The following is a 26,132-nucleotide window of genomic DNA, read 5'->3' as shown; positions in this document are numbered from 1 at the left end:
TCTACATGGCTCATAAACGTTCAGCACCATGGACAGCTAGCTACACGATGAACGTGAACTAAAACAGGACTGATCACAGGGGATCACAAGGACTGATCACAGATTCAGCACCATGGCCGCTGAACAGCGTTGAATCCAAGTAGGTCATATGAGTGAAGATTCAGCTCACCTGTGTTGTATTGTGGTTAGGTCCCCTGAAACCTAGAATTGTAGGCTATAACTAAAGGAAGACATTGAAGATATTTGGAAATACTGCACTCTGACTCTTTGGTATCAGCTTCATACCTTGAGCTGCACCTGTTCAATTCCAGTACAGTACAGGGTTCTTGAGCGTTGAGCAATTCGTTTACAGCCTCTCAGTAATACTTTTGGCTTTGGTATGTATCAACATTGAGGTATGCCTAGGCTTACATATCTGTATCATGGTGACATGACACTAGGCCTGTGATCCCTTTGTATGTGGAGTGTCAATGGAGGGTGTGCAACTCAATATTAGGAATGTGTTCATAATGTTTTGTACAGTTAGTGTATATCCAGTGGTCTGCAAAAAAAGGGTATTACAGAGGTCAATATAACTTGTTTTTTTATAGCATTTTGCCTGGCAGGATTGCTTCTCGTGGCAAATCCATTTATCCTTACACTAGCAGACCATGCCCTACACTGTCACTCATGACGTAAAGGCAGGTTCCCTTTCAAGGACTTCTAGATTTTTCTCTCATATGGTCTGTCGCACCAATCAAATACACCTTTGGTGAATTTTAACCAATAACAGATAGCAGAGGGCGGGTTTTAAAGGCATTCCAGACTGATCTTTACAATTGCGCATGTTTGCTTGGATTGCCGGATGGTACTGTAGCCATATAGAGGCTGAGAGAATCCTGTGGACATCCTTGCTCACTGGGATTAGGTTGAATGAGTTGACTATAAACAGTTTGTTTTACATAACAGCTAGTAATTGAGTCAGCACTGTGTAAACTAACTCTAAAATAGATGCTGAAAACGAAAGGCATAATTTAAAATAGCCTACAGTCACGCATAGTGGAGTATTTTATTTTTCTAATCGGATAGGTGTCAATTGTCAGTCGTTACGTAGAATAGCGCAAGCTAACAGCTACGTTCATTATGTCAGTAGTAGGTATTGATGTGGGTTTCCAAAATTGTTACATCGCTGTTGCCAGAAGCGGCGGCATTGAAACCATTGCCAATGAATACAGTGACAGATGTACGCCGTAAGTATATCATTGACACTATATAGAATGTGACTGTGCGCAATGTTTGCGACTGGATGCGCGCTCTAGCCTACCTGATGGCGTAGTGATCAAATGCTTCCACGATGGATGTTTCATGTGTAATTATGAATATCTTACATTGGAGGATGACATTACATTGGATAGTATTTTTTCTTCCATGTACATGCGTAGCCTATTGATTGGTATATTTTCAGCTTTGCGTATTACAACGTTATAACGTCGTCTCCATTCTCAGAAGTCTTTGTTACATGTTAATTTTACCATATGACTTAATAATTGAAATCGTATACGTATATGGAATTTTTGGTCTTATCTTACACTTTTCTATCCTATCCTGTTCTAAGACATGATTTTTAAGGCTTGGCGATAGCCTACGCCCAAATATGACCAAATTGTTCAGTATTAGAATGTTGTTGTTGATTTCTTTCTATATCTCATGTCTTATCGTTGTTTTAATGAATATGTTTACATTACTCTATTTTTGAAATAAGATATGTTGTGGGGGGGGTTCAAAGCAGGCCCATGCGTTGAGTGTCAACCAAATGTAGGCTATATCGCATTTTATTTCTTGCGATCATCATTGCATTTGCTGGGACTTGACTGTTGTACATTTTTGCTCTCAGACATACAGTACGACAAATTCCCATGTGGACAGAATCATTTGAACAAAGATAAATATAGGCTCTAGATTGGCTGCTTGTAAGCCTAGGTGAATGTGACTATCATACACACGTTATGACATTGGAAGAGGTGACTGTGAATACACGGGTATGGCCTAAAGTTTAGTTGACACGAATTCCTCTCGAAACTGCAAGATTCCACCTGCTCCTCCTAACATGCCACTGTGCAAGATGCACCAATACTCTCAGTGAGAGGGAATGTAATGACCTGGGTTTTATTACAGCCTGCTCTTGCAAATAACTACAATTTCCAAATAACTAAAATGACAGAGCAACTGCAGGCATTTTTTTCTATGCATAGAAAAACCTGGATCACTCTTTGTCAGCAACACAATGAGCTGATGCCGGAAGTGTATCAGTTAAATTAGTTAAGAAAGTGATATTATTAATGAGCAGGAATTCTTCGGAATCCTCTTCCCAAAAGGTCTGAAGCTTCTGCGCATGTGCGGTATTCTCTACTTTACTCACGGTCTTTGCTCTACTCGTTCGGCTGCCCAGAGAACAGGCTACTATTTTAAATATTTGAAGGTGAACTTTTCTGTCTTACTGCCCTAATTCATAATACTTTCACAGACTCCCTTGTGAAATTCCCTTAATAATCTTCAGATTTTCAACCTCCATCTTTCTAAACTGGTATTCTTCTTTCTATGTCAATCTATCTTGTAGCCTACCATCAACCATTAGGCCTATAGCAAATTTTGTATGTATTTATTTTGTTTTGGTTCCCCAGGGCTTGGGTGTCTCTGGCCTCCAAAAACCGCACCATTGGAAATGCAGCCAAGGGTCAAGTAAGATAATCAAATGAGAATAGATTTTATAGTACTAGTACTGTGCAAATGTAATTTCGCAGATAAATACTTTTTGGGAAATTATCAAATTGGTCAGGATCAAATCACATGTAAGTAAAAAAACAACGTTTTATTTCAGATTATAACAAACTTCAAAAACACAGTCCATGGCTTCAAGAAGTTCCATGGCAGAGCGTTCGATGACCCATATGTCCAGGGGGAGAAACCCAAGTTGCCTTACAGCTTGCACAAGCTGGCCAGTGGCAACACTGGAATCAAGGTAACACCACTGTACACATTTCCACTCGGTTCCCTTTTCACTGCACTCCATTTATATTGTGTTCTCTTTAGCTCCATCACCCCATGGTCCATTGTCACTATGTACAGTACCATTGTTATTTTGCTCAATTGTTTGTATTTTCTACTGTATTTGACCTACAAAGAAGATAATTTTGCAGTTTTAAAGCTAATTTTCTTGCAGTTCTATACATTTTGCCATGTCTAATGTGTATTCATGCGATATTGAGTGACTCAAACATCACCATAAAATCCAAGAGCTGAAAAACTTAGCTTAGAAACATAAGCCGACATGGGCTAGTTGATCTGTACATTTCTGAGTAGCTCATTTCTAAATAGCTCTCTAAGGTATGCAATGACTGACATGACAAGAGGAAAACTGATGATGCACCACCCAATTTTGAAATTGCACCGTGTGAATTTATTATTACATCTTTCAAGAGTAAGTTGAAAGCCAGACCGAGTTCCTTATTATTATTTTTTTTTTTTGGCGGGGGGACCCCCTCACACCCCCTGCCGACACCACAGTTTGGGAACCACTGGTCTAAATGGCCTAAATTAAAACTGTGTCCCATTCATAGGTGCGTTACCTGGATGAGGACAAAGTATTCACAATTGAGCAGGTAACAGCAATGCTGCTGACCAAGCTGAAGGAAACTTCGGAGAGCGCCCTCAAGAAGCCAGTTGTGGACTGTGTGATCTCTGTGAGTTACAACAATATATTGCAATACACTGAAAATGGATCTAGTCAACATAATAACAATATAGCTACTGCACATGTGAATATACCATGAAACTAACCATACAAATATTTCCATCTTATTTCAAGTTTATTATTTTCTAACAAGAGTTTTGTTTCATAGGTCCCAAGTTTTTTCACCGATGCAGAGAGGAGGTCTGTGATGGATGCCACCCAAATTGCAGGGTTGAACTGTCTGCGTCTGATCAATGACACCACGGCAGGTCAGTGATTCCCACAGAGTGTCTTTAGATTTATTGATTCTAGTTGCCTAAAGCATTAATGTGTATTTAATTGTTTCACAACACATTTTTTATTTCTACCAACAACTTTATTTGATTAGGGAATACCATTATCCCAAAATAGGCTGGGGTTCCCTAGAGACTGCAGTTTTGCAAGTCTTAGTTTTCTCCCCTTAATCAGCAGGCACTGATATTCACAGAGGGCATTTGAAAAGCCCCTTGTTGGATGTGTAGGCCTGTGTAGGCCTTTAATCTACAATGTGTAGGCCTTTAAGCTACACAAACATATAATCATATTTTGTGATATTAGGTTTAGGGGACCAGAATGACCTTATAACACATACATTACTTATATTCATTTCCATCCACTAAGATGCTCTTATTCCTGCAGTGGTGTAGTGTTATTCATTAGAGTGTCTCATATTGTTGTTTCTAAATGGCAGTGGCCCTGGCTTATGGGATCTACAAACAGGACCTGCCCACCCCTGAAGAGAAGCCACGCAATGTGGTGTTCGTGGACCTGGGACATTCATCATTCCAGGTCTCCATATCAGCCTTTAACAAAGGCAAACTCAAGGTGGATTTTTCTTCCTAAAGTACTGAAGCCTATCACTATTTTTCACCCTTCTTTTTCATTATTTCTTCCATATTTAACCCCTAACTGTCTGGTCAATTAACCAGGTCCTGGCAACAGCCTTTGACCCCTACCTGGGTGGGCGTAACTTTGATGAGGCACTTGTGGATAACTTCTGCGAGGAATTCAAGGCAAGGTACAAGCTCAACGTGAGGGAGAACCCCAGGGCTATTCTGCGGCTGTCTCAGGAATGTGAGAAACTGAAGAAGTTGATGAGCGCCAATTGCTCTGACCTTCCCATTAACATCGAGTGCTTCATGAATGACATTGATGTGACAGGCAAGATGAACAGGTACACATATCGATTTGTGACCCCTTCGTTTAGCTTCCTATAGTCTTAGAGATTTATATGCATTAATGATAATTCCACTTTTCCCCTTCCTTTTAATTTTCAGAGTCCAGTTTGAAGAACTGTGTGCACCCTTTTTGATGAGAGTAGAGGCACCATTGAAAGCAGTTATGGAACAATCAAGTATGTCATTTTTATCAAATCGAATTTGATTTAGTAGATGAACATCCGTGGTGACAGTAAATGATAATTCAACAGTAACCAGAACATGCATTATTTTACCCTCTCTGTGTGTTTGTGTTTTGTGTCAGAGCTGAGCCGGGATGAGATCTATGCAGTGGAGGTGGTAGGAGGAGCCACCAGGATCCCTTCCATTAAAGAGAAGATCTCCAAGTTCTTTGGCAAAGATGTCAGCACCACACTCAATGCAGATGAGGCTGTGGCACGTGGCTGTGCTCTTCAGGTACTCCCCTATCCTCTTACAGAGATGGAAACTTCAGCCATCAATTGTATATGATTTGCTGTAATATTCAGTGTGTAACAATGTGATTGTGTGTTTGTGTTTGTGTCCTTGTTTGGTTGTGTGTTTGTTTATGTATGTGTGTGTGTAGTGTGCAATTATGTCCCCAGCGTTTAAGGTGCGTGAATTCTCTATCACTGATGTGGTTCCCTTTCCCATCACCCTGCGTTGGAAGTCCCCCACAGAAGATGGAGTTGGGTAAGGGCACCTACTCAGCTGGCTCTATAGAAAGAAACATGCGTCTGTAGGTGCAGTGTTGTTTATAGTAAGATGAGCAGACATTACAACTCAGTGTTTCCCTCTGTGTTTGTCTTGTCCTCATTCAAACCCACTGTCTGTTCTACAGAGAATGTGAGGTGTACAGTAAGAACCATGCAGCACCCTTCTCCAAAGTCATTACCTTCCACAAGAAGGAGCCCTTTGACTTGGAAGCATTCTACAGCCTCCCACAGGAGCTGCCTTACCCGGACATCAGGATAGGTACACCTGCTTATTCAACTCAGGCCTCTGCAGTTCTTCCATCTTTAATGTACCTGTTCAAGGAATTGGAAGGTGGTCTCACTGAACATAAAATATTTAGCTGTAACACCCGGATGGCACTTTGCTATTCTGCCTTGAGATCCCCTTACAAGACAGAGCAGTGTGCTCTATGGAATTCAGCTCCTATATGTCTGTAATGGCCATCTGCAAGTGTTCCCTGGTGGCCAGCCTGATGATGAACATTTAAACTCTATAGTGGGGGTCTCCCACCTGGCTGGTAATTAGGACTCAGGCTTAATCTCCCATGGAACAAACACTGCGTCCCTATGAGTCACAGGAGTCATTTACAGAGCCGAGCTGTGTGTGTGAGTGTGTGCATTATAAGGGGGTGTCGCAGATGGGATTTCAGTTTGAAAGAAGTGCAATTACTAGCTAGTCAGACCTCATCCTCTTTCCCCTGTCTCTGATGGACATGTCAATTCTCCAGTGTGTTTGTGTCATTTCTTGTGACTCCATCAGGTGTGACATTTGAACGTCTCTCTCCCTCCATCCCTTTCTCTCTTGCTTTATCAGGGCGTTTTTCTGTTCAGAATGTGGTTCCCCAGCCTGATGGAGAGAGCTCCAAAGTGAAGGTCAAAGTGCGTGTCAACGTGCATGGCATCTTCAGTGTTTCCAGTGCCTCCCTGATCGAGAAGCAGAAGGGTGAAGGAGAGGATGTTCAGATGGACATGGAACCCACTGTGCAGAATGAAGGAAGGCCAGAGGACCAGGTAAGAGAGAAGGGAGTGAGAAGATTCACCTGAATTTCACATTTGTGAAGTTCGTTATTCAGCCACTTCACACTATTTTAAGATTTCAGAGCGACAAAGAAGCTGTTGTTTAATCTTCCCATTTGAATGTCTTAGGTCTAAGACTTAAAGCACTGATTTGACTTCATGTCTTTCTCTATGTGATTATTTTCACTCCAGCCCATTTTCTCTCTATTCCTGGCTCTTGAAGCTGCACCACATTCCTCTCATTGAAGATGACACCTTTAACTATATGGAGGAGGTTTGTGGTCACTGTGTGTGATTAGCCCTCACTCCAATCCCTTTTCATACTCCACTTCACCCTCTGCGAGGTGAAGTCCAATGCTGGTCTCATCTGTGGAGCACTGGTCTCACTAAGGTTCATCACATTGAGCCTGAGAGAACGGGTGTGTTTGTATAACCAGGCTTGGCAGTGTGTGACGCCAGATGATACATGAAGCCAGTGGAATAGCTATTAAGATGAATATACTTTCCACATCTTCATAGCTCTATCCTTCACAGGCTGTGCTGTACCTGTGTCTGCTACAAAAAAAATCCTCCTCCACTCCTTTGATATTATCAATATGTCAGTGTATTTGAATGTGTTACTCATACAGATCATAACATTCTAATTGGCATCTCTGAACAGTAGAGATTTTGATTAGATTAAAGCAACTGTCCAGTGAAAATCATATTCTGTTAACTCATACCCAAATAACGTTGTTGACTCGTATTTGTGGCCAAAGTATAAATTGGAGAAGTTTTAGGTGGAGTTTATCTCAAACACACCATTCCAACACAGAAAAGCAGCTTTTTAACTTACTTAATTACCATATTTTGGAAGGAAAACTATTTCACTCATATTGTAATTAATTATAGGTCATATTTCATAGAAATCTGGAAACACTGCACAGTTACTTTAACAGGAGGGGTGTGCAGTTTGAAGTAAGCTGGTTTAGATAGACATAGGTGTAACATAATGAATTACACTACTAAGGTGGTCCATGAGTCAAACCTACTGTAAGTAGAGCAGCCAAGAGTTGATTGTAAGATTCAGATGATGTTGCTGTGAGAGGGTCCTACTGTCTCAGACTAAAATGCAGGTGGACCAGGAGAGTCAAGGCCAGGGGGACCAGCAGAATGAGGATGTCAGTTCCTGCAGTAAGGTGAATACATTCATAATAAGAAACTATAATTACATTTAAACTTTTATGTCTTGTGAAACACTGAGAATCAATATAAGAGTTGGAACTGATGTATTTGTTTAATTTCCCAACAAAGGAGAGAGTCCCTGATGAGAAGCAGGACCCAGCAGCAGGGGGAAGCAAGCCCAAAGTCAAAGTGAAAAGCACTGACCTTCCCATCCTGGCCAACATCATCAGACAGCTGGACAGGGGGGTCCTCAATGACTTTGTGGAGTATGAGGTGAGTCACTCGTAAGGCCACCCCAGCAGCTGAGTCATATTCTCATTGTAATGCTGGTCGCTTCGACTGGGGAAAAAACTTTGACCCTAAGGAAACCTTATTGTAAAGTAAAACTTACCTGCCTTGTTCAGTTCAAAGACATAAAACATGAGTAGGAAAGGTTTCTGTATGAAGGTTAAGAATTTGAACCACCTTTGGAAATGTAACAGCAAGTTCTGCATTAGTTGTCTCATTCATGATTGTCCTATGTTGTACACTTCTACAAAACTGTGGCAGATGATGTACCTCACTGTGTCCTATATTTTTGTGTGGCTGGATTCCATTGAGCTGCCTGGGAGTGGGTATTAGAGGAGGCGGAAGGCTGATTTTGGCTCTCAGCACACGTGACTCCCTCTGTCGCTCCCTCCTTTTCTCTATCGGTACTTCAGAGCCAGATGATCGTCCAGGACAAGCTGGAGAAAGAGAGGAATGATGCTAAGAATGCTGTGGAGGAGTATGTGTACGACCTGCGGGACAAACTGTGTGGCATCTATGAGAAGTACACCACTGAGGAGGTAAGAACCTAGATTAACATATTTCTTCGAACTAATAAATAAATATTGCCACATTGAACAAATAACAAGTCTTTGCAATACATCATGTGTTTGCTGATACCTGTTTTGGCCTTTCTCACCTTCCAAAAAGGACAGTAATCGTCTGACAATGATGCTCGAAGACACAGAGAACTGGCTTTATGAGGAGGGAGAGGACCAAGACAAACAGGTCTATGTGGATAAGCTGGAAGATCTCAAGGTTAGTGTTCATTTAGCATAAAGGACTTTTATATCCAGCCTCTGCCTGCACCCATCTGCTATTATGTCAGTTCTGAAATCAGGAGCAAGATACGTGAATAATAAACAAATGTTTTTTGGTTCATTTAGGTGAACAGTGTCATCTCCATTTGAAAACATTAACCTCCGTTTGAAGGTTTGGGTACGTGACTCAGCATTTTTTTGTGTGACTTGACTGATATGATTTGACTGATGTCCTTTTCCAGAGGTTTGGCCAGCCCATTCAGGACAGGCACAGGGAGCAGGAGGACAGGCCGAGAGCATTTGAAGAAATGGGCAAGAAGATCCAACTCTATATGAAGGCTGTGGAGCTTTACAAACAGAAGGTAAAAACTGGAATACTTTTCAGCATCCTTTCATCTTTGCAATCTTTTTGTTTTTCTGGATTGCACTGATGTCAGAAAAGGCATTATCATGTTATTGCGTGCTTGTTATCTCCTACTTTAGAAACATTGAACCTGCTCTATTTCTATGATTGAACCACCAATCACTAAAGCTCAGTGTGAGATGCAGTGAAATTATGCTGAGACCATTTACAATGCCCCTTTTTCTCTGTGAACTACTACACCACTGCTCTGTTGGGATTGTGCTAATTGCTTTCCCTGTATTACCTTTTCCATTTTCAGTACACTCCCATTTTATTTGTTTAGTTTCATCAGTCGTGTGTGGCCTGTACACACTTTTCAAACCTGGTTAGGTCAATGTCATAGTAATTTTATGAGCAATTGTGACACTGTCTGTTCTAGGACTTAATATGTTTCTGGGTTTAACCCAGGATGTATGTAATAAACAATCTGTGAAATTTAGATTAATTCATTATTTTGTGAGGGCATAGATGAGGTAATTTACTTAATGAGATAGAGGTGTTCTAGCTCTAATTGTTTTGTTTCCTATCTACACTCAGGATGAACGTTACCAGCATCTGAATGCTGAGGAGATGAGCAACGTGGAGAAGTGTGTAAATGAAAGCATGGGCTGGATGAACAGCAAGATGAACGCCCAGAGCCAACTCACAATCGCCCAGGGCCCAGTAGTCAAAGTAGCAGACATAATTTCCAAAATACAGGTGTGTGTGATAAGAGGGTATGATTCAACCATATGACATGCTATTGGCACATCGTCACCAGTTACTTATCTTTTTAATAATACTGCATGTTCCTATCTCCCACATATACCTATACTTTAGGAACTGGATGAAGTATGCAACCCAGTGGTCAACCGGCCGAAGCCCAAAGCAGAGGATGTGTCAGAGGAGAACTACAAGAGCAACGGGGCCCATAACGGCCCAAGGCAAGGAGCTGACGGGAAGGGAGAGGCAAAGGGAAGCAACCAGACAAAGCCTCCCTCAGGAGAGATGGAGATTGACTGAGCCCCTCTCTGCCAAACAAGCTCTGCTGCCATTACTCTAGCTCCCATCAGAGCAGGTCTACCCAAACATACATAGTATATCAAGGAACCATTTTTCCATGTCCACCACCACTCAGTGGGCTGTTTTGTGCATTTGTATTTAGAGTCCCCCTGTTTGATTTTTACCTCCTTCTTGAGTGGTTAGACAAGACCATATATAGTCATTAACTGTAAGATTAGATAGATTAAAACAATGCAGGCTCTCCCAAAAGTTGTTTTTCTAAACCATACGTGTTTGCATTTCAAAAGTCCCATAAGCAGATCTCTAAGGTGACTCTTATTGCACATAACCTTGTAGTGGAACATAAGTAGAATTACTGTCTGAACAAACGCTAAGGCTGATTAAACTATTAGTAAACTGTGTATGCAATAATACATATTATATATATTTGTATTTAATATATTAATTTGAAAAGATGTCTGTATGTCTAGATTCTGTAAATATTATTTTAGTAATTTAAACTGGCCAGTGCATATAGTTGTGTATAGGATACATTCCTAGTGTTGAAATGGGTGACACACCACAACTGTCAAGTAGCAAGACAAGAGAGCAAGGTGCTGCCTATTCTTTTACTTGTTTTCATGCATTTCCATATTTGAATCATGAGATTTTAAAACGGCAAGTAATAAATGCATTATTTTGTCTTTAGACAAACATTGTGTTATTTCATTATTGATCGAAATGTAATTGACTAAAGTGCTAAAGATGTGTATTCAAAGTATCCTCATCTTATTTAAGACTATTATGCTACAAAACTCTAATAAGTCAAGTCTCTAGAGGATGTTACTACATAAAGAGGATGTTATTTTATTCAATGCATCTAGTGCTTTTTGTTCCTGATAGGCTCTTTTAGCTCGAGCAGCCCTCGAAGTGAAGGTTTTATTTTTTTAATATATATATTTTTTGAGAAAAAACAGTATACATACAAGAAGTATACAAACAGACAATGATAACATTTGCTAGGGGGTACAACAAATTACAGATTATACAAAGACCTTAAAAGATGCACACATATTGATTGTTTTAACAGCTTTTTTTATTAGAAGAATGTAGAATGGTCTTAATGTACTGCTCGAAATCCTAATAGAAAACACGGAAGAGTGTTTTTTTAGTGAATTTACATTTATGAATATGACATTTTTGCAATTAGGACAATTAGTTTTGAGGTAAAATTGTTTTTCTTGATCCTTTTTATAGTTAAGGAAACCGAGCAGCACATTCTCCCATAAAAAAAACTAGAGTCATCAAGAATATTTACAATGATAAAACTATGAATATCTTTCCATAATTTCTTTACATGTAGACAATGCCAAAATAAATGCAAAACTGTTTCTGGATGCTCAACACAAAAAGTACAGTTAATGTTAATGTCTTTTTTGAGTAATGATTCGCAGGGTAATACTTATGGATAAGTAGACCTCTTTGACCTTGTTAACAAGCATGTATTTGTGTGATAATTTGTGTGATAATAACCAGACTTTTTCCCAACAGATATTGACAAATGTATTCCAGTAAGTTGTGACATAAGGAATGGATACAATATCCTTTTGAAATAAAGCATGTATAGATCTGTTGTTCTGAGGGAGCAAGGAGAAACAAAGGTGTCCTATTGGAGAGTCAACTGGATTAATCGAGGGACTTCGAAGGGAATGTGGCTACTTTTGCTTGTTGCAATATGACGTGTATAGTCACGTGACCACGAGTGTAACGGGCGGATATTTTCAAAATGGAAGAAATGCAAAAGTTTTGGAGTGGAATAAAATAGCAACATTCATTTGTTTTTATCAAAGGTCGTTTACGGCCGCGGATAAATTAACCTGGTTGAACATGTATTGAATAATACTTTTGTATCGATTGGGAAGACACGAGAAGCAAGATGAGTGTTTCAATCGGTAATAAAATCGAGGTGAGTTGTCCGCTAACGTTACTGTACTACTGTGTACGTTAGCTAGCTAACGCGTGGCTAATTTATTACTGTAGCTAGCTAATTTAGCTAGTCTAGTACAAATTATTTTAGCTCGCTGAAGTTGCAAGAACTAGCTACTCCGACGCTGTTTAGTTAGCTAAATAGCAAACTAACTTAGCTACTGTAGTTGTCTACAAACGTTACCAACTTTGCACAGTTCGTAGTCGGCAATGCAGAAGAGTGACGTTAGCTGATGGCTAAACCTAGCGGTGTTGCAGCCAAGTTGTTGACTCTTGAGACATGCCTCCCACACAGGAGGTTGGTGGCACTTTAATTGGGGAGGACAGGCTCGTGGGAATGGCTGGAGTGGAACGTTATCAAAATGATGCCATTCCATTTACTCCGTTCCAGCCATATGAGCCGTCCTCCCTTCAGCAGCCTCCACCGGTGGTGCTCCCCCGCGACTTATGGCACCGGTTTATTGTTGCCAGGTGATTGGGACCACAACGCCTTCTTCATTAGCGGGAAGAGAGCCGGGATAATTCAAGGCCATATGGCAAAGACGGGTGCAACGTTTGTTTGATGGTTTTATAGTTGGCAATGTTTGGTAGCCAGTCTGTAGCTTCCCTGACGACCAAATGCCTGGTACAGTTGTTGTGGTGGTGTACTACTCACTGGCTGTCTAGCCAGTTACATCATACATGTCAGAGGGAAGATGTTCGACAAAGTTATTCGTTATTTCTTTCAAAACCTGACAACTAAATGCAAAGTCAGTGAAGATGAGGAGAATATCTTATCTACAGCTGGGGAGTTACAGATTGAGGTATCATGTCAGTAATTTTATATATATATATATATATATATATATATATATATATATATATATAAACAGCTGACAGGCACATCTAGGACATATTTTTAGGACATAGGCCTAGCTATAGGACATATTCTAGTCATATTTGTTGTAATGTAAATATTATGTTATTGACTTTGGAATTCTGTATTTCATTTTGTGAAAACATTTGTTAATTCTCTTTATCAGGACTTCAAAGTTCTCACGCTCCTTGGTAAGGGCTCCTTTGCGTGTGTTTACCGGGCAAAGTCAGTTAACACTGGCTTGGAGGTGGCGATCAAAATGGTAAGAACAATTTTTCTAAATTGCTATACAGTCTGCATCCCAGTACTTTTATAGTGTTGCTCCCCAGGGAACCACAAAACACAAACATTAATACCATAAAGTAAGAGCTCATCACTACAAAGTGTTTATTGTCAAGTGCAAGCAGACAAATCACAAGTGTGGAAATGTTGACAGCCTAACCCACTAGGCTGTCATTGAAAATAAGAATTTAATCTTAACTGACTAGTTAAATAAAGGTAAAATAAAAATCCTCTCACTACCAAGTGGTGTGGAGGTGGTGATTTTCACCACCACTATGTGGACTGTTGGGTGTCTAGACAGTCTGTTCTGTCTCTGTATAGATCTCATCGTTTCTTTGTGGAAGTTCGATCGGCTCTTAGCCACAAGACTAAAGCCACAAAACATGCACTAATTATCTCCCTCTCTGTGCAGATTGACAAAAAAGCCATGCACAAATCTGGTATGGTCAAGCGTGTGAGTAACGAAGTGGAGATTCAGTGTCGATTGAAGCATCCGTCAATACTAGAGGTAAGCATGTTTCGTAGTCGTAACATGTCCAATCTTATGTTGGACATGTGATCATTGTAGTGCTGAAATTGGTGATTCTTTAATAAGGTCTTATTTATGGCATGTGATCATTGTAGTGCTGAAATTGGTGATTCTTTAATAAGGTCTTATTTACTAATTTACATGACTGCATTTAACCCCAGGGTTCTCCCAATGATTTTCTAAATGTGGTGCTGCTGAGTACAGGTGGGGTGTAGACTCAGACAGTTTAGCTTTTTTGAATACTGCCATTTCCTGCCATCTAGAGCAAAAATGTATAGAATAATAAGGTGTGGTGTCTGGCCTTAAATTATCAAACATTTTACATAGTGGCGCAGCCAGTCCACAAGGTGGTACTGTGCCATGAACCCTGATAACATTTTGGCCTGTCATTTTACTCTTTTGCAGCTGTACACCTACTTTGAAGACAGTAATTATGTGTACTTGGTGTTGGAGATGTGCCATAATGGAGAGATGAGTCGATACCTGAAAGATAGGAAGATGCCCTTCTCAGAGGGTGAAGGTGAGTCTTTTTTTAACCTGAGAGTTAAACAGATACATTTCTTAACATGATATGAAGCTACGTTAACATGTTTTGACACTTTGCCTCGTTTCCTTTTATAACAGTTTAACTTTTTTTTCTTCACGTTACAGCAAGGCACTTCATGCATCAAATAGTGAAAGGTATGCTGTACTTGCATACACATGGCATCATGCATCGGGACCTGACCTTGTCCAACATGCTGCTGTCGGGCAGTATGAACCTTAAAATAGCTGACTTTGGCCTGGCCACCAAGCTGAAGCTCCCCAGCGAGAAGCACTTCACCATGTGTGGCACACCCAACTACATCTCCCCAGAGGTGGCCACCCACAGTGCCCACGGCCTGGAGTCTGATGTCTGGTCTCTGGGCTGCATGTTCTACGCCTTCCTGATGGGCCGGCCCCCGTTTGACACAGACACGGTGAAGCACACCCTCAACAAGGTGGTTCTGGGGGAGTATAACATGCCCAGCCATGTGTCCCAGGAGGCCCAGGACCTGATCCATCAGCTGCTGAGGAAGGACCCTGCGCAACGGCCCAGCCTGTCTGCTGTGCTGGAGCACCCCTTCATGACCCAAAGCCTGCTGGCCAGAATCAAGGAGCGGAGCCTGGGGGAGCCAGGCTCCATGGACAGCGGCATCGCCACCATCTCCACAGCCTGCACCTCGTCCACGTCCGGCAGCAGCAGCAGCAGCAGTCTCCAGAGGAGAGCCAGGCGTGTGATGGGACCTGCCTTGCCCAATCGCATGATGCCTATCCCTACACTGCCCCGGCCGCCCAGCAACGCCTGCTTTGATGGGGTTGAGCAGTGGCAGCAGCAGCACTCAGACAGAGTAGGCAGGAGCAGAGCTGCACTGGGTGGGAAGAGTGGACGGCCCCACTCCAGGTACCTACGAAGGGCTCACTCCTCAGACCGGTCTAGCTCCTCTGTCACTCCAGTCCAGGGGATGGGGCAGGCAGAGCTGGAGAGGTGCCACTCTGAGGAGATGCTGACTGTGTCAGGGAGACTGGCCTTTCCCATGTCCTCCAGCTACAAGGACACTCCACAACCCGTCGCAGAACATGGAAAGCTCCCATCGCCGCCTGTCAAACAGACAGCCAGGTAAGATGTGACACCAGTGTGCTGTAATTAATAGAATGTGATTTATATTAAAATGTCTGTCTAACTGATGCATGTATGTTCTCAGCTCAGGATGTTCATATTCCACACAACCACCACGTCCACTAAACCTGCAGTTAGAAGAGTCAGAAGGTGTACAAAATTGGTTCAGTAAAGAAGGTATATTACACCTACTCTTTTCTTTGCTGTATCTTAATCTTACATCCCAATGGAAAGATTTAAAAGTTCAAAAATAAAGATTTTCATACATGAGCTTAACAGTGTTTGTTCCCCCTGACTCCCCAGGCCCGTTTCCGAGGCCCACGGATGTCAGCGCTCACAGCAGCAGTGGCAGTTTCCATAGCAGCAGGGAGCCTCTAGGTGTACACAACTACTGGAGTGACAAACCAGCAGGCAGAGGGACCAGTTCTCACCGCAACCACAACCAGCACCACCCCTCAAACACTGAGTCCTACTGGGAGAATGGGCAACGAGTACATGGGGGAGAGCTGCAGAGTCTGTCTAAACCCAAACCAAGTATAGCAAAGGAGAAGTCCCTGAGAAATGTGCTCCCTCCCCTGTGTGCCTCCAGACTGAAACCCATCAGACAGAAGACTAAAATCGCTGTGGTAAGACAGACAAAGCCCCTAGTTATCCCCCTGTCTCTATTCACCTGATCTGCTTTCAATGACGGGGCTATGCCTGCCCTCTCTACAGCTGTGGTTTCTGTCTCTTTCTCCCCAGGTGAGCATTCTTGATACAGGAGAGGTGTGTATGGAGCTTCTCAAGGGCCAGGGCCCCCAGGAGAGGGTCAAAGAGGTTCTTAGGATATCCTGTGATGGTTTGATGGTGAGTTTCAGGAATAACAAAACTTCATATCCTTCAGCGAGGATATATCATGGTCTCTGTCAGTAAAATAATGGCAAAACACTCATTTCAACCTTTGACCATGCACCTGTAGGTCACTATTTACCAGCCCAATGAGGGGAAGGGTTTTCCTGTACTAGAGCGCCCCCCTGCTCCTCCCGAGGACATCTTGATCTGCAGCTATGAGGACTTACCAGGTACACCTCAATACCAGACAGTGAAGTCTCTGTTACATGAGTAAAAATAATTGTATACATATGTTGGAAATCTGATTTCAATGAACCTTTGTTTTCTGCTTCTCTTCAATAGAGAAGTACTGGAGGAAATACCAGTATGCCTCCAAGTTTGTGCTCCTGGTGAAATCCAAGACTCCCAAAGTTACCCTCTATACCAAGTCTGCTAAGTGTATGCTGATGGAGAACTCCCCCAATGCAGACCTGGAGGTGTGCTTCTACGATGGTGAGGACCATTTTACAAAGCATCAGTTATATGAAACATCATGAACTTGAAGGATAAGATCTATTGTCCTTCTCTGATATTGAAATGTTATTGTTGCACACTGTTAAACTAAATCATCCTGACCTGTAGTTCCCCTCTGTGCTGTGACAGGAGCAAAGATCCACAAGACGTCGGAGCTGGTCCGGGTGGTGGAGAAGAGTGGGAAGTCGTACACAGTGAAAGGGGAGGTGGGTCTGAGTGGCCTCAGCCCAGAGAGCAGGCTGTATGTGGAGCTGTCTGACGAGGGCCACAGCATGTGTCTTTCTCTAGAGGCGGCAATCACTGCAGAAGAGCAGCACAGTGCCAAGAGCACGCCCTTCTTCCCCATCACCATCGGCAGGTGAGTGTGAGAGCCATGACTGTGTCTGTTGTCAGTGTTAATGCTGTAAATTGTCATGTTTGGAAGCACTTATATCAGTGGGGGTCAGTGTCGTTTAAGATGAGGGAGGATGTTTTTTCTTTCATGAGCATGGCCTTATTTCTATTACAGCATATTGGATGACTGTCATTCATATTCCATTCAACCAGTTCAATGTAACAGCGATATGTTTAGGCTACTACATGATACTCTTATTTTCCCCATACCCATCATAAGGTTGCTACAACCTAGCCTATGATTGAAAGTTTACAGCGTAGGTGGACAGGTCGAGAGACAAATTTGAGGTAACAGACAGTGACATTCAATACCGCCTTGCACACTCTGGCCTGCATCTAACTGATATAGGGTGTAATCATTAGTCCAACAGTTGCAAACAAGGTATGTTTATCCCTGTTTTAATGTTTGCTTCCGTTTAAGAAAAGTTAACAGAATCGGCGGAATGAATCAAATCAACTTTATTTGTCACATGCGCCGAATACAAGTGTAGACCTTAGCCGGAAATGCTTACTTACAAGCACTTTACCAACAGTGCAGTTCAAGAAGAGCTAAGAAAATATTTACCAAATAAACTAAAAAGTAACACAAAATAACAATACGAGGCTGTATACAGGGGGTACCAGTACGCCGTTAGTGTGCGGGGGTACAGGTTAGTTGAGGTAATTTGTAAATGTAGGTAGGGGTGAAGTGACTATGCATAGATAATAAACAGCGAGTAGCAGCAGTGTACAAAACAAATGGGGGGGGGGTCAATGTAAATAGTCGCTGATCATGTGTAAACAGTTCACTCTCATAACACATGTTGTATTCCTTCACTTGTGGACTTCAATGCACAATACATCAGCTGTATGTGACCAGGCGAAAAAACCTTTCCAAACCGGTACACACAGCCTACATCGTTGTCACCATTTTAGCTAAAGTAACATCATAGTCAGCATAGCTAATAGAACCAAGAGCACGATTGTAGCAGGTTAGTAAACCTGCTACAATCATGCAGTAATGTTAGTGTACAGTCAGTCAGTAAGCATTTACACTGTCGGGCCCCGGAGGCAATAAATTAGTCAAACCAAAAGCTTACCTTGACTTGGAAGAGTTGCAGTGTTGTGTTGGAAAGTCATAGCCAGCTAGCATCTCTCTGTTTGAGCAGGGTGTTCCATTAGCTGCATGTACTAACTAAGTGGAACAGAAAAAAAATGACACTCTATTTACATTTACATTTAAGTCATTTAGCAGACGCTCTTATCCAGAGCGACTTACAAATTGGTGCATTCACCTTATGACATCCAGTGGAACAGCCACTTACAATAGTGCATCTAAATCTTTTAAGGGGGGGGGGGGGGGGGTCAGGAGGATTACTTTATCCTATCCTAGGTATTCCTTAAAGAGTGGGGTTTCAGGTTCTCCGAAAGTGGTGATTGACTCCGCTGTCCTGGCGTCGTTAGGGAGTTTGTTCCACCATTGGGGGCCAGAGCAGCGAACAGTTTTGACTGGGCTGCGCGGGAACTGTACTTCCTCAGTGGTAGGGAGGCGAGCAGGCCAGAGGTGATGAACGCAGTGCCCTAGTTTGGGTGTAGGGCCTGATCAGAGCCTGAAGGTACTGAGGTGCCGTTCCCCTCACAGCTCCGTAGGCAAGCACCATGGTCTTGTAGCGGATGCGAGCTTCAACTGGAAGCCAGTGGAGGGAGCGGAGGAGCGGGTGACGTGAGAGAACTTGGAAGGTTGAACACCAGACGGGCTGCGGCGTTCTGGATGAGTTGTAGGGGTTTAATGGCACAGGCAGGGAGCCCAGCAACAGCGAGTTGCAGTAATCCAGACGGGAATGACAAGTGCCTGGATTAGGACCTGCGCCGCTTCCTGTGTGAGGCAGGGTCGTACTCTGCGGATGTTGTAGAGCATGAACCTACAGGAACGGGCCACCGCCTTGATGTTAGTTGAGAACGACAGGGTGTTGTCCAGGATCACGCCAAGGTTCTTAGCGCTCTGGGAGGAGGACACAATGGAGTTGTCAACCGTGATGGCGAGATCATGGAACGGGCAGTCCTTCCCCGGGAGGAAGAGCAGCTCCGTCTTGCCGAGGTTCAGCTTGAGGTGGTGATCCGTCATCCACACTGAATGTCTGCCAGACATGCAGAGATGCGATTCGCCACCTGGTCATCAGAAGGGGGAAAGGAGAAGATTAATTGTGTGTCGTCTGCAAGCAATGATAGGAGAGACCATGTGAGTTATGACAGAGCCAAGTGACTTGTGATAGCAGAAACAGGAGAGGCCCAGAACAGAGCCCTGGGGACACCAGTGGTGAGAACGCGTAGGTGAGGAGACAGATTCTCGCCACGCCACCTGGTAGGAGCGACCTGTCAGTAGGACGCAATCCAAGCGTGGGCCGCGCCGGAGATGCCCAACTCGGAGAGGGTGGAGAGGAGGATCTGATGGTTCACAGTATCGAAGGCAGCCGATAGGTCTAGAAGGATGAGAGCAGAGGAGAGAGAGTTAGCTTTAGCAGTGCGGAGCGCCTCCGTGATACAGAGAAGAGCAGTCTCAGTTGAATGACTAGTCTTGAAACCTGACTGATTTGGATCAAGAAGGTCATTCTGAGAGAGATAGCAGGAGAGCTGGCCAAGGACGGCACGTTCAAGAGTTTTGAGAGAAAGAAAGAAGGGATACTGGTCTGTAGTTGTTGACATCGAGGGATCGAGTGTAGGTTTCTTCAGAAGGGGTGCAACTCTCGCTCTCTTGAAGACGGAAGGGACGTAGCACGGTCAGGGATGAGTTGATGAGCGAGGTGAGGTAAGGGAGAAGGTCTCCGGAAATAGTCTGGAGAAGAGAGGAGGGGATAGGGTCAAGCGGGCAGGTTGTTGGGGCCGGCCGTCACAAGACGCGAGATTTCATCTGGAGAGAGAGGGGAGAAAGAGGTCAGAGCACAGGGTAGGGCAGTGTGAGCAGAACCAGCGTGTCGTTTGACTTAGCAAACGAGATCGGATGTCGTCGACCTTCTTTTCAAAATGGTTGACGAAGTCATCTGCAGAGAGGGAGGAGGGGGGGAGGGAGGAGGATTCAGAGAGGAGGAGAAGGTGCAAAGAGCTTCTAGGGTTAGAGCAGATGCTTGGAATTTAGAGTGGTAGAAAGTGGCTTTGCAGCAGAGACAGAGGGGGAAAATGTAGAGAGGAGGGAGTGAAAGGATGCCAGGTCCGCAGGGAGGCGAGTTTTCCTCCATTTCCGCTCGGCTGCCCGAGCCCTGTTCTGTGAGCTCGCAATGAGTCGTCGAGCCACGGAGCGGGAGGGAGGACCGAGCCGGCCTGGAGGATAGGGGACATAGAGAGTCAAAGGATGCAGAAGGAGAGAGAGGAGGGTTGAGGAGGCAGAGTCAGGAGATAGGTTGGAGAAGGTTTGAGCAGAGGAAGAGATGATAGGATGGAAGAGGAAGAGGTAGCGGGGGAGAGAGAGCGGAGGTTGGGACGGCGCGATACCATCCGAGTGGGGCAGTGTGGGAAGTGTTGGATGAAAGCGAGAGGGAAAAGGATACAAGGTAGTGGTCGAGACTTGGAGGGGAGTTGCAATGAGGTTAGTGGAAGACAGCATCTAGTAAAGATGAGGTCAAGCGTATTGCCTGCCTTGTGAGTAGGGGGAAGGTGAGAGGGTGAGGTCAAAAGAAGAGAGAGTGAAAGAAGGAGGCAGAGAGGAATGAGTCAAAGGTAGACGTGGGGAGGTTAAAGTCGCCCAGAACTGTGAGAGGTGAGCCGTCCTCAGGAAAGGAGCTTATCAAGGCATCAAGCTCATTGATGAACTCTCCGAGGGAACCTGGAGGGCGATAAATGATAAGGAGTTAAGCTTGAAAGGGCGGTAACTTGTGACAGCATGGAATTCAAAGGAGGCGATAGACAGATGGGTAAGGGGAGAAAGAGAGAATGACCACTTGGGAGAGATGAGGATCCCGGTGCCACCACCACGCTGACCAGAAGCTCTCGGGTGTGGGAGAACACGTGGCGACGAAGAGAGAGCAGTAGGAGTAGCAGTTTTATCGTTGGTGATCCATGTTTCCGTCAGTGCCAAGAAGTCGAGGGACTGGAGGGAAGCGTAGGCTGAGATGAACTCTGCCTTGTTGGCCACAGATCGGCAGTTCCAGAGGCTACCGGAGACCAGGAACTCCACGTGGTCGTGCGCGCTGGACCACCAGGCTGGGTGGCCGCGGCCACGCGGTTGAAGCGGTTGTATGGTCTGTGCAGAGAGAGAGAACAGGGATAGACAAACACATAGTTGACAGGCTACTGAAGAGGCTACGCTAATGCAAAGGATATTGGAATGACAAGTGGACTACACCTCTCGAATGTTCAGAAAGTTAAGCCTACGTTGCAAAAAATCTTATGACTAAGATGATAAATGATACAGTACTGTGAAGTAGGCTAGCTAGCAGTGCCTGCGTTGTTGACTTTGTTTGAAAGCTGGCTAGCTAACCGAAATTACTCTAGACTCCACAGTTCTTAGATACAAAGACGCAAAGACAACTATGTAGCTAGCTAACACTACACTAATCAAGTCGTTCCGTTGTTCCGTTGAATGTAATAGTTTCTACAGTGCTGCTATTCGGTGCTAGCTGGCTAGCTAGCAGTGTTGATTACGTTAAGTTACGTTAAAAGGGCGAAAAATAGCTGGCTAGCTAACCTAGAAAATCGCTAACCTAGAAAAAGAAGCTAACTTAGAAAAAGCTATACCTAGAAAACCGAAATTACTCTAGACTCCACAGTTATCTTAGATACAAGACAGCAAAGACAACTATGTAGCTAGCTAACACTACACTAATCAAGTAGATTAGTGCCTGCACTAATCATATTTCTCTCTTGCTTCTCCTTCATTTTGGAAGAAATGAATTGTTAAACTATTGTCTTTCTCTCTCTGAGTCAACTACTCACCACATTTTATACACTGCAGTGCTAGCTAGTCAGTTGTTTTGTAATTTTCTTGTTACTTTTTAATAAACATTTCAGGTTTTAACTTTAGTTTATTTAGTAAATATTTTCTTAACTCTTTCTTGAACTGCATTGTTGGTTAATAAGGGCTTGTAAGTAAGCATTTCACAGTAAGGTCTACACCTCTTGTATTCGGCGCATGTGACACCTAAAAATGTATTTGATATCTGGTGACGTGATTATATTTAGTATACTTTTATTTAAAAAGTATAATTTGAAAAAGTTTACAATTTACATTTTTATGAAATTCACTGAGGATGGTCCTCCCCTTCCTCCCCTGAGAAGCCTCCACTGTCTTAAATAAAGTACCATCTTGCAGAATGCTGAAAGTTACTATTTCAGTTATTTACACTGAGTGTACAAAACATTAGGAACACCTGCTCTTTCCATGACAGACTGACAGGTGCAGGCTATGATCCCTTATTGATGTCACCTGTTAAATCCACTTCAATCAGTGTAGATGAAGGGAAGGAGACAGTTTAAATAAGGATTTTTAAGCCTTGAGACATGGATTGTGTATGTGTGCCATTGAGGGTGAATGGGCAAGACAAAAGATTAAAGTGCCTTTGAACAGGGTGTGATAGCGGGTGCCAGGGACACTGGTTTGAGTGTGTCAAGAACTGCAACGCTACTGGGTTTTTCACAGTCAACAGATTCCTGGGTGTATCAAGAATGGTCCACCACCCAAAAAACATCCAGCCAACTTGACACAACTGTGGGAAGCATTGGAGTCAACATGGGCCAGCATCCCAGTGGAATGCTTTCGACACCTTGTAGAGTCCATGCCTCGACTAATAGAGGCTATTTTGTACACTTTTATTTGTCTAATATATATATGTGTGTGTATGCATGCATACAGTACCAGTTAAATGTTTGGACACACATACTCATTCAAAGGTTTTTCTTTATTTTTACTATTTTCTACATTGTAGAATAATAGACGACACAACTATGAAGTAACACATGGAATCATGTAGTAACCAAAAAAGTGATAAACAAATCAAAACATATTTGAGATTCTTCAAAGTAGCTACCCTTTGCCTTGATGACAGCTTTGCACACTCTTTGCATTCTCTCAACCAGCTTTATGAGGTCTCCTGGAATGTTTTTCAATTAACAGGTGTGCTTTGTTAAAAGTTAATTTGTAGAATTTATTTCCTTAATGCGTTTGAGCCAATCAGTTTTGTTGTGACAAGGCAGGGGTGGTATACAGAAGATAGCCCTATTTTGTAAAAGACCAAGTCCATATTATAGCAAGAACAGCTCAAATAGGTAAACTGTCATTTCTCTTTATCATTACTTTAAGACATGAAGGTCTGTCAATGCTGAAAATGTCAAGAACATTGAAAGATTGAAGACTGCGTGAATCAGGCCTTTCATAGTTGAATTGCTGCAAAGAAACCACTACTAAAGGACCCAATCAGAAATAGATTTGCTTGGGCCAAGAAACACGAGCAATGGACATTAGACCAGTGGAAATCTGTTCTTTGGTCTGATGAGTAATAATTTGAGATTTTTGGTTCCAACCGCCATGTCTTTGTGAGACGCAGAGTAGGTGAATGGATGATCTCCGCATGTGTGGTTCCCACCGTGAAGCATGGAGGAGGTGGTGTGGGGGTGCTTTGCTGTTGACACTGTCTGATTTATTTAGGATTCAAGGCACACTTAACCAGCATGGCTACCACATCATTCTGCAGCAATACGCCACCTCATCTGGTTTGCGCTGTGGGACTATCATTTGTTTTTCAACAGGACAATGACCCAAAACACACCTCCAGGCTGTGCAAGGGCTATTTGACCAAGGAGAGTGCTGCATCAGATGACTTGGCTTCCACAATCACTTGACCTCATCCCAATTGAGATGGTTTGGGATGAGTTGCATGCAACAAGTGCTCAGCAGATGTGGGAACTCCTTCAAGACAGTTCAAGACAGTTGGAAAAGCATTCCTCATGAAGCTGCTTGAGAGAATGCCAAGAGTGCATAGCTTTCATGGCAAAGAGTGGCTACTTTGAAGAATCTCAAATACAAAATATATTTAGATTTGTTTAGCACTTTTTTGGTTACTACATGATTCCATGTGTTATTTCATAGTTTTGATGTCTTCACTATTGTTCTACAATATAGTAAAAATAAAGAAAAACCCTTGAATCAGTAGGTGTGACCAAACTTGTACTGGTGAAATAGCTTTCATTTCTCAGAACAAGAATACTGACGAGTTGCAGAAGAAAGGTCTTTGTTTCTGGMCATTTTGAGCCTGTAATCGAACCCACAAATGCTGATGCTCCAGATACTCAACTAGTTTAAAGAATACCAGTTTTATTGCTTCTTTAATCAGGACAACAGTTTTCAGCTGTGCTAACATAATTGCAAAAGGGCTTTCTAATGATCAATTAGCCTTTTAAAATGCTAAACTTGGATTAGCTAACACAACGTGCCATTGGAACACAGGAGTGATGGTTGCTGATAATGGGCCTCTGTAGGCCTATGTAGATATTCCATAAAAAATCAGCCGTTTCCAGCTACAATAGTAATGTCCACACTGTATTTCTGGTCAATTTGATGTTATTTTAATAGACAAACATGTGCTTATCTTTCAAAAACAAGGAAATTTCTAAGTGCCCCCAAACTTTTGAACAGTTGTGTATGTCAGCCGGTCCTTGTGTCACTAATCTTGCTAAACTGTTTGTCCCTCCCAGGAGACCTGCCAACCCAGACTCCTCCTGCCCCTCGTCCCAGCCTGCCACTGCTGATGTGGCATCACTGCCCCAGCCCCCATGTTTCACTCCCTCTGTGAGTTTCTCCCACGCAACATGTCACATTGTATGATCTAAGCTATTTATTCCATCCATTTCTATGGAGGAATTGTAAGATATTTCTGGTGTTATTGTTTTTGAACTTTATTTTATTTATCTTGTCCAATCTTCAGAGGTTCTCCTATGAAGAGTCTGACATCACCTCAGCCAGTGTGAACAAAAACTGCTCTCCGCTGTCAGTCAAACAAGACCACACGGCCAACGCAGGGAAAGTCCTCAAGTCTGTCTTTGTGCCAAATATTGGTTGGGCCTCACAGCTGACCAGTGGAGAGGTGTGGGTGCAGTTCAACGATGGCTCCCAGCTGGTCGTGCAGGCAGGGGTTTCCTGTATTATCTACACGTCCCCAGAGGGACGGACCACCAGGTACTGAACACGTACACAGCACATTTAATAAATAGAATAACTGACACATGGCTTTACCACTGTTTGATAGTGCTATGTCAATGTCCATCTTTGTCATTTTTGATAATTTTCAGATGTAAAAGATGGTTTTCTGTATTTGAGGAATGGTAGTTGTCAAACCCTTTTTGCTGACATGTTCCTACTTTTGTTGCTCCAGGTACAAGGAGAATGAGAAGTTGCCAGAGCTTGTGAAGGAGAAGCTGCACTGTCTCTCCACCATCCTGGGTCTGTTGGCCAGTCCAGCAGCACGCCGCTGAATCAAACCTCAGCATTGCCCCCTTGCTGTTATATTGACACGTCCCTGTGCAGCAATGATGTTGCAGGGAGGAGAAACTTTCATAGGCTTTATACTATGACATTACATACCTCTTTCAAGTGTGCTTGTAAATATGTTTATTTTCTATGTACAGATGACAAATTATGAATATATTTTATGAAGTACCCATGTTGTACAGCATCTTGTTGAAATAGTTTGTGTGTGTAAACTTGTATTTTCTATATTGTCAGTTGTCAAACCATCATCTACATGAAATGTCAGATGCATAAAAACTGAAGCAATAAACATCTGCAGGCTGGGTAGAGTTCAGTCGCACGTTGGTGTTCAAGGGTCTTTT

At 43.0% G+C, this 26,132-nt stretch overlaps 2 protein-coding genes across 6 annotated transcripts; both read left to right on the top strand.

Moving 5' to 3' along the window:
- Positions 1–10: 10 nt before the first annotated feature.
- On the top strand, positions 11–10,869 carry hspa4l (heat shock protein 4 like). 2 transcript variants are annotated; one of them, XM_070443371.1, is made up of 19 exons: positions 11–139; positions 2,661–2,718; positions 2,858–2,998; positions 3,597–3,719; positions 3,879–3,978; positions 4,440–4,573; positions 4,678–4,922; positions 5,026–5,102; positions 5,231–5,382; positions 5,531–5,637; positions 5,786–5,919; positions 6,493–6,689; positions 7,799–7,873; positions 7,989–8,132; positions 8,561–8,686; positions 8,817–8,924; positions 9,169–9,288; positions 9,867–10,028; positions 10,149–10,869. In XM_070443371.1, exons 4-19 carry the CDS (start codon positions 3,648–3,650, stop codon positions 10,329–10,331), a joined length of 2,136 nt encoding a protein of 711 aa, XP_070299472.1. In that variant the 5' UTR covers positions 11–139; positions 2,661–2,718; positions 2,858–2,998; positions 3,597–3,647; the 3' UTR covers positions 10,332–10,869. The 2 variants fall into 2 exon arrangements, with proteins under 2 accessions (XP_070299472.1, XP_023842440.1); XM_023986672.2 differs by lacking the exon at positions 11–139 and adding an exon at positions 860–1,229.
- A 1,196-nt stretch (positions 10,870–12,065) lies between these two features.
- Positions 12,066–26,110, top strand: LOC111963319 (serine/threonine-protein kinase PLK4-like). Of its 4 annotated transcripts, none has more exons than XM_023986667.2 (14): positions 12,066–12,276; positions 13,319–13,414; positions 13,847–13,942; positions 14,369–14,483; positions 14,615–15,602; positions 15,688–15,779; positions 15,906–16,228; positions 16,344–16,448; positions 16,561–16,663; positions 16,776–16,925; positions 17,076–17,304; positions 24,999–25,092; positions 25,229–25,479; positions 25,676–26,110. In XM_023986667.2, the coding sequence occupies exons 1-14, from the start codon at positions 12,247–12,249 to the stop codon at positions 25,773–25,775; spliced, it is 2,772 nt and encodes a 923-aa protein (XP_023842435.1). In that variant the 5' UTR covers positions 12,066–12,246; the 3' UTR covers positions 25,776–26,110. The 4 variants fall into 4 exon arrangements, with proteins under 4 accessions (XP_023842435.1, XP_023842434.1, XP_023842432.1 ...); XM_023986666.2 differs by having other exon boundaries at positions 17,055–17,304; XM_023986664.2 differs by lacking the exon at positions 12,066–12,276 and adding an exon at positions 12,780–13,099 and having other exon boundaries at positions 17,055–17,304.
- The last annotated feature ends 22 nt before the right edge of the window (positions 26,111–26,132 follow it).

Source organism: Salvelinus sp. IW2-2015, linkage group LG4q.2 (genome assembly GCF_002910315.2).
Source record: "Salvelinus sp. IW2-2015 linkage group LG4q.2, ASM291031v2, whole genome shotgun sequence".
Taxonomy (NCBI): Eukaryota; Metazoa; Chordata; class Actinopteri; order Salmoniformes; family Salmonidae; genus Salvelinus; species Salvelinus sp. IW2-2015.
Note: the sequence above shows the minus strand (reverse complement) of the source record. Positions and strands in the feature narration are given on the sequence as shown.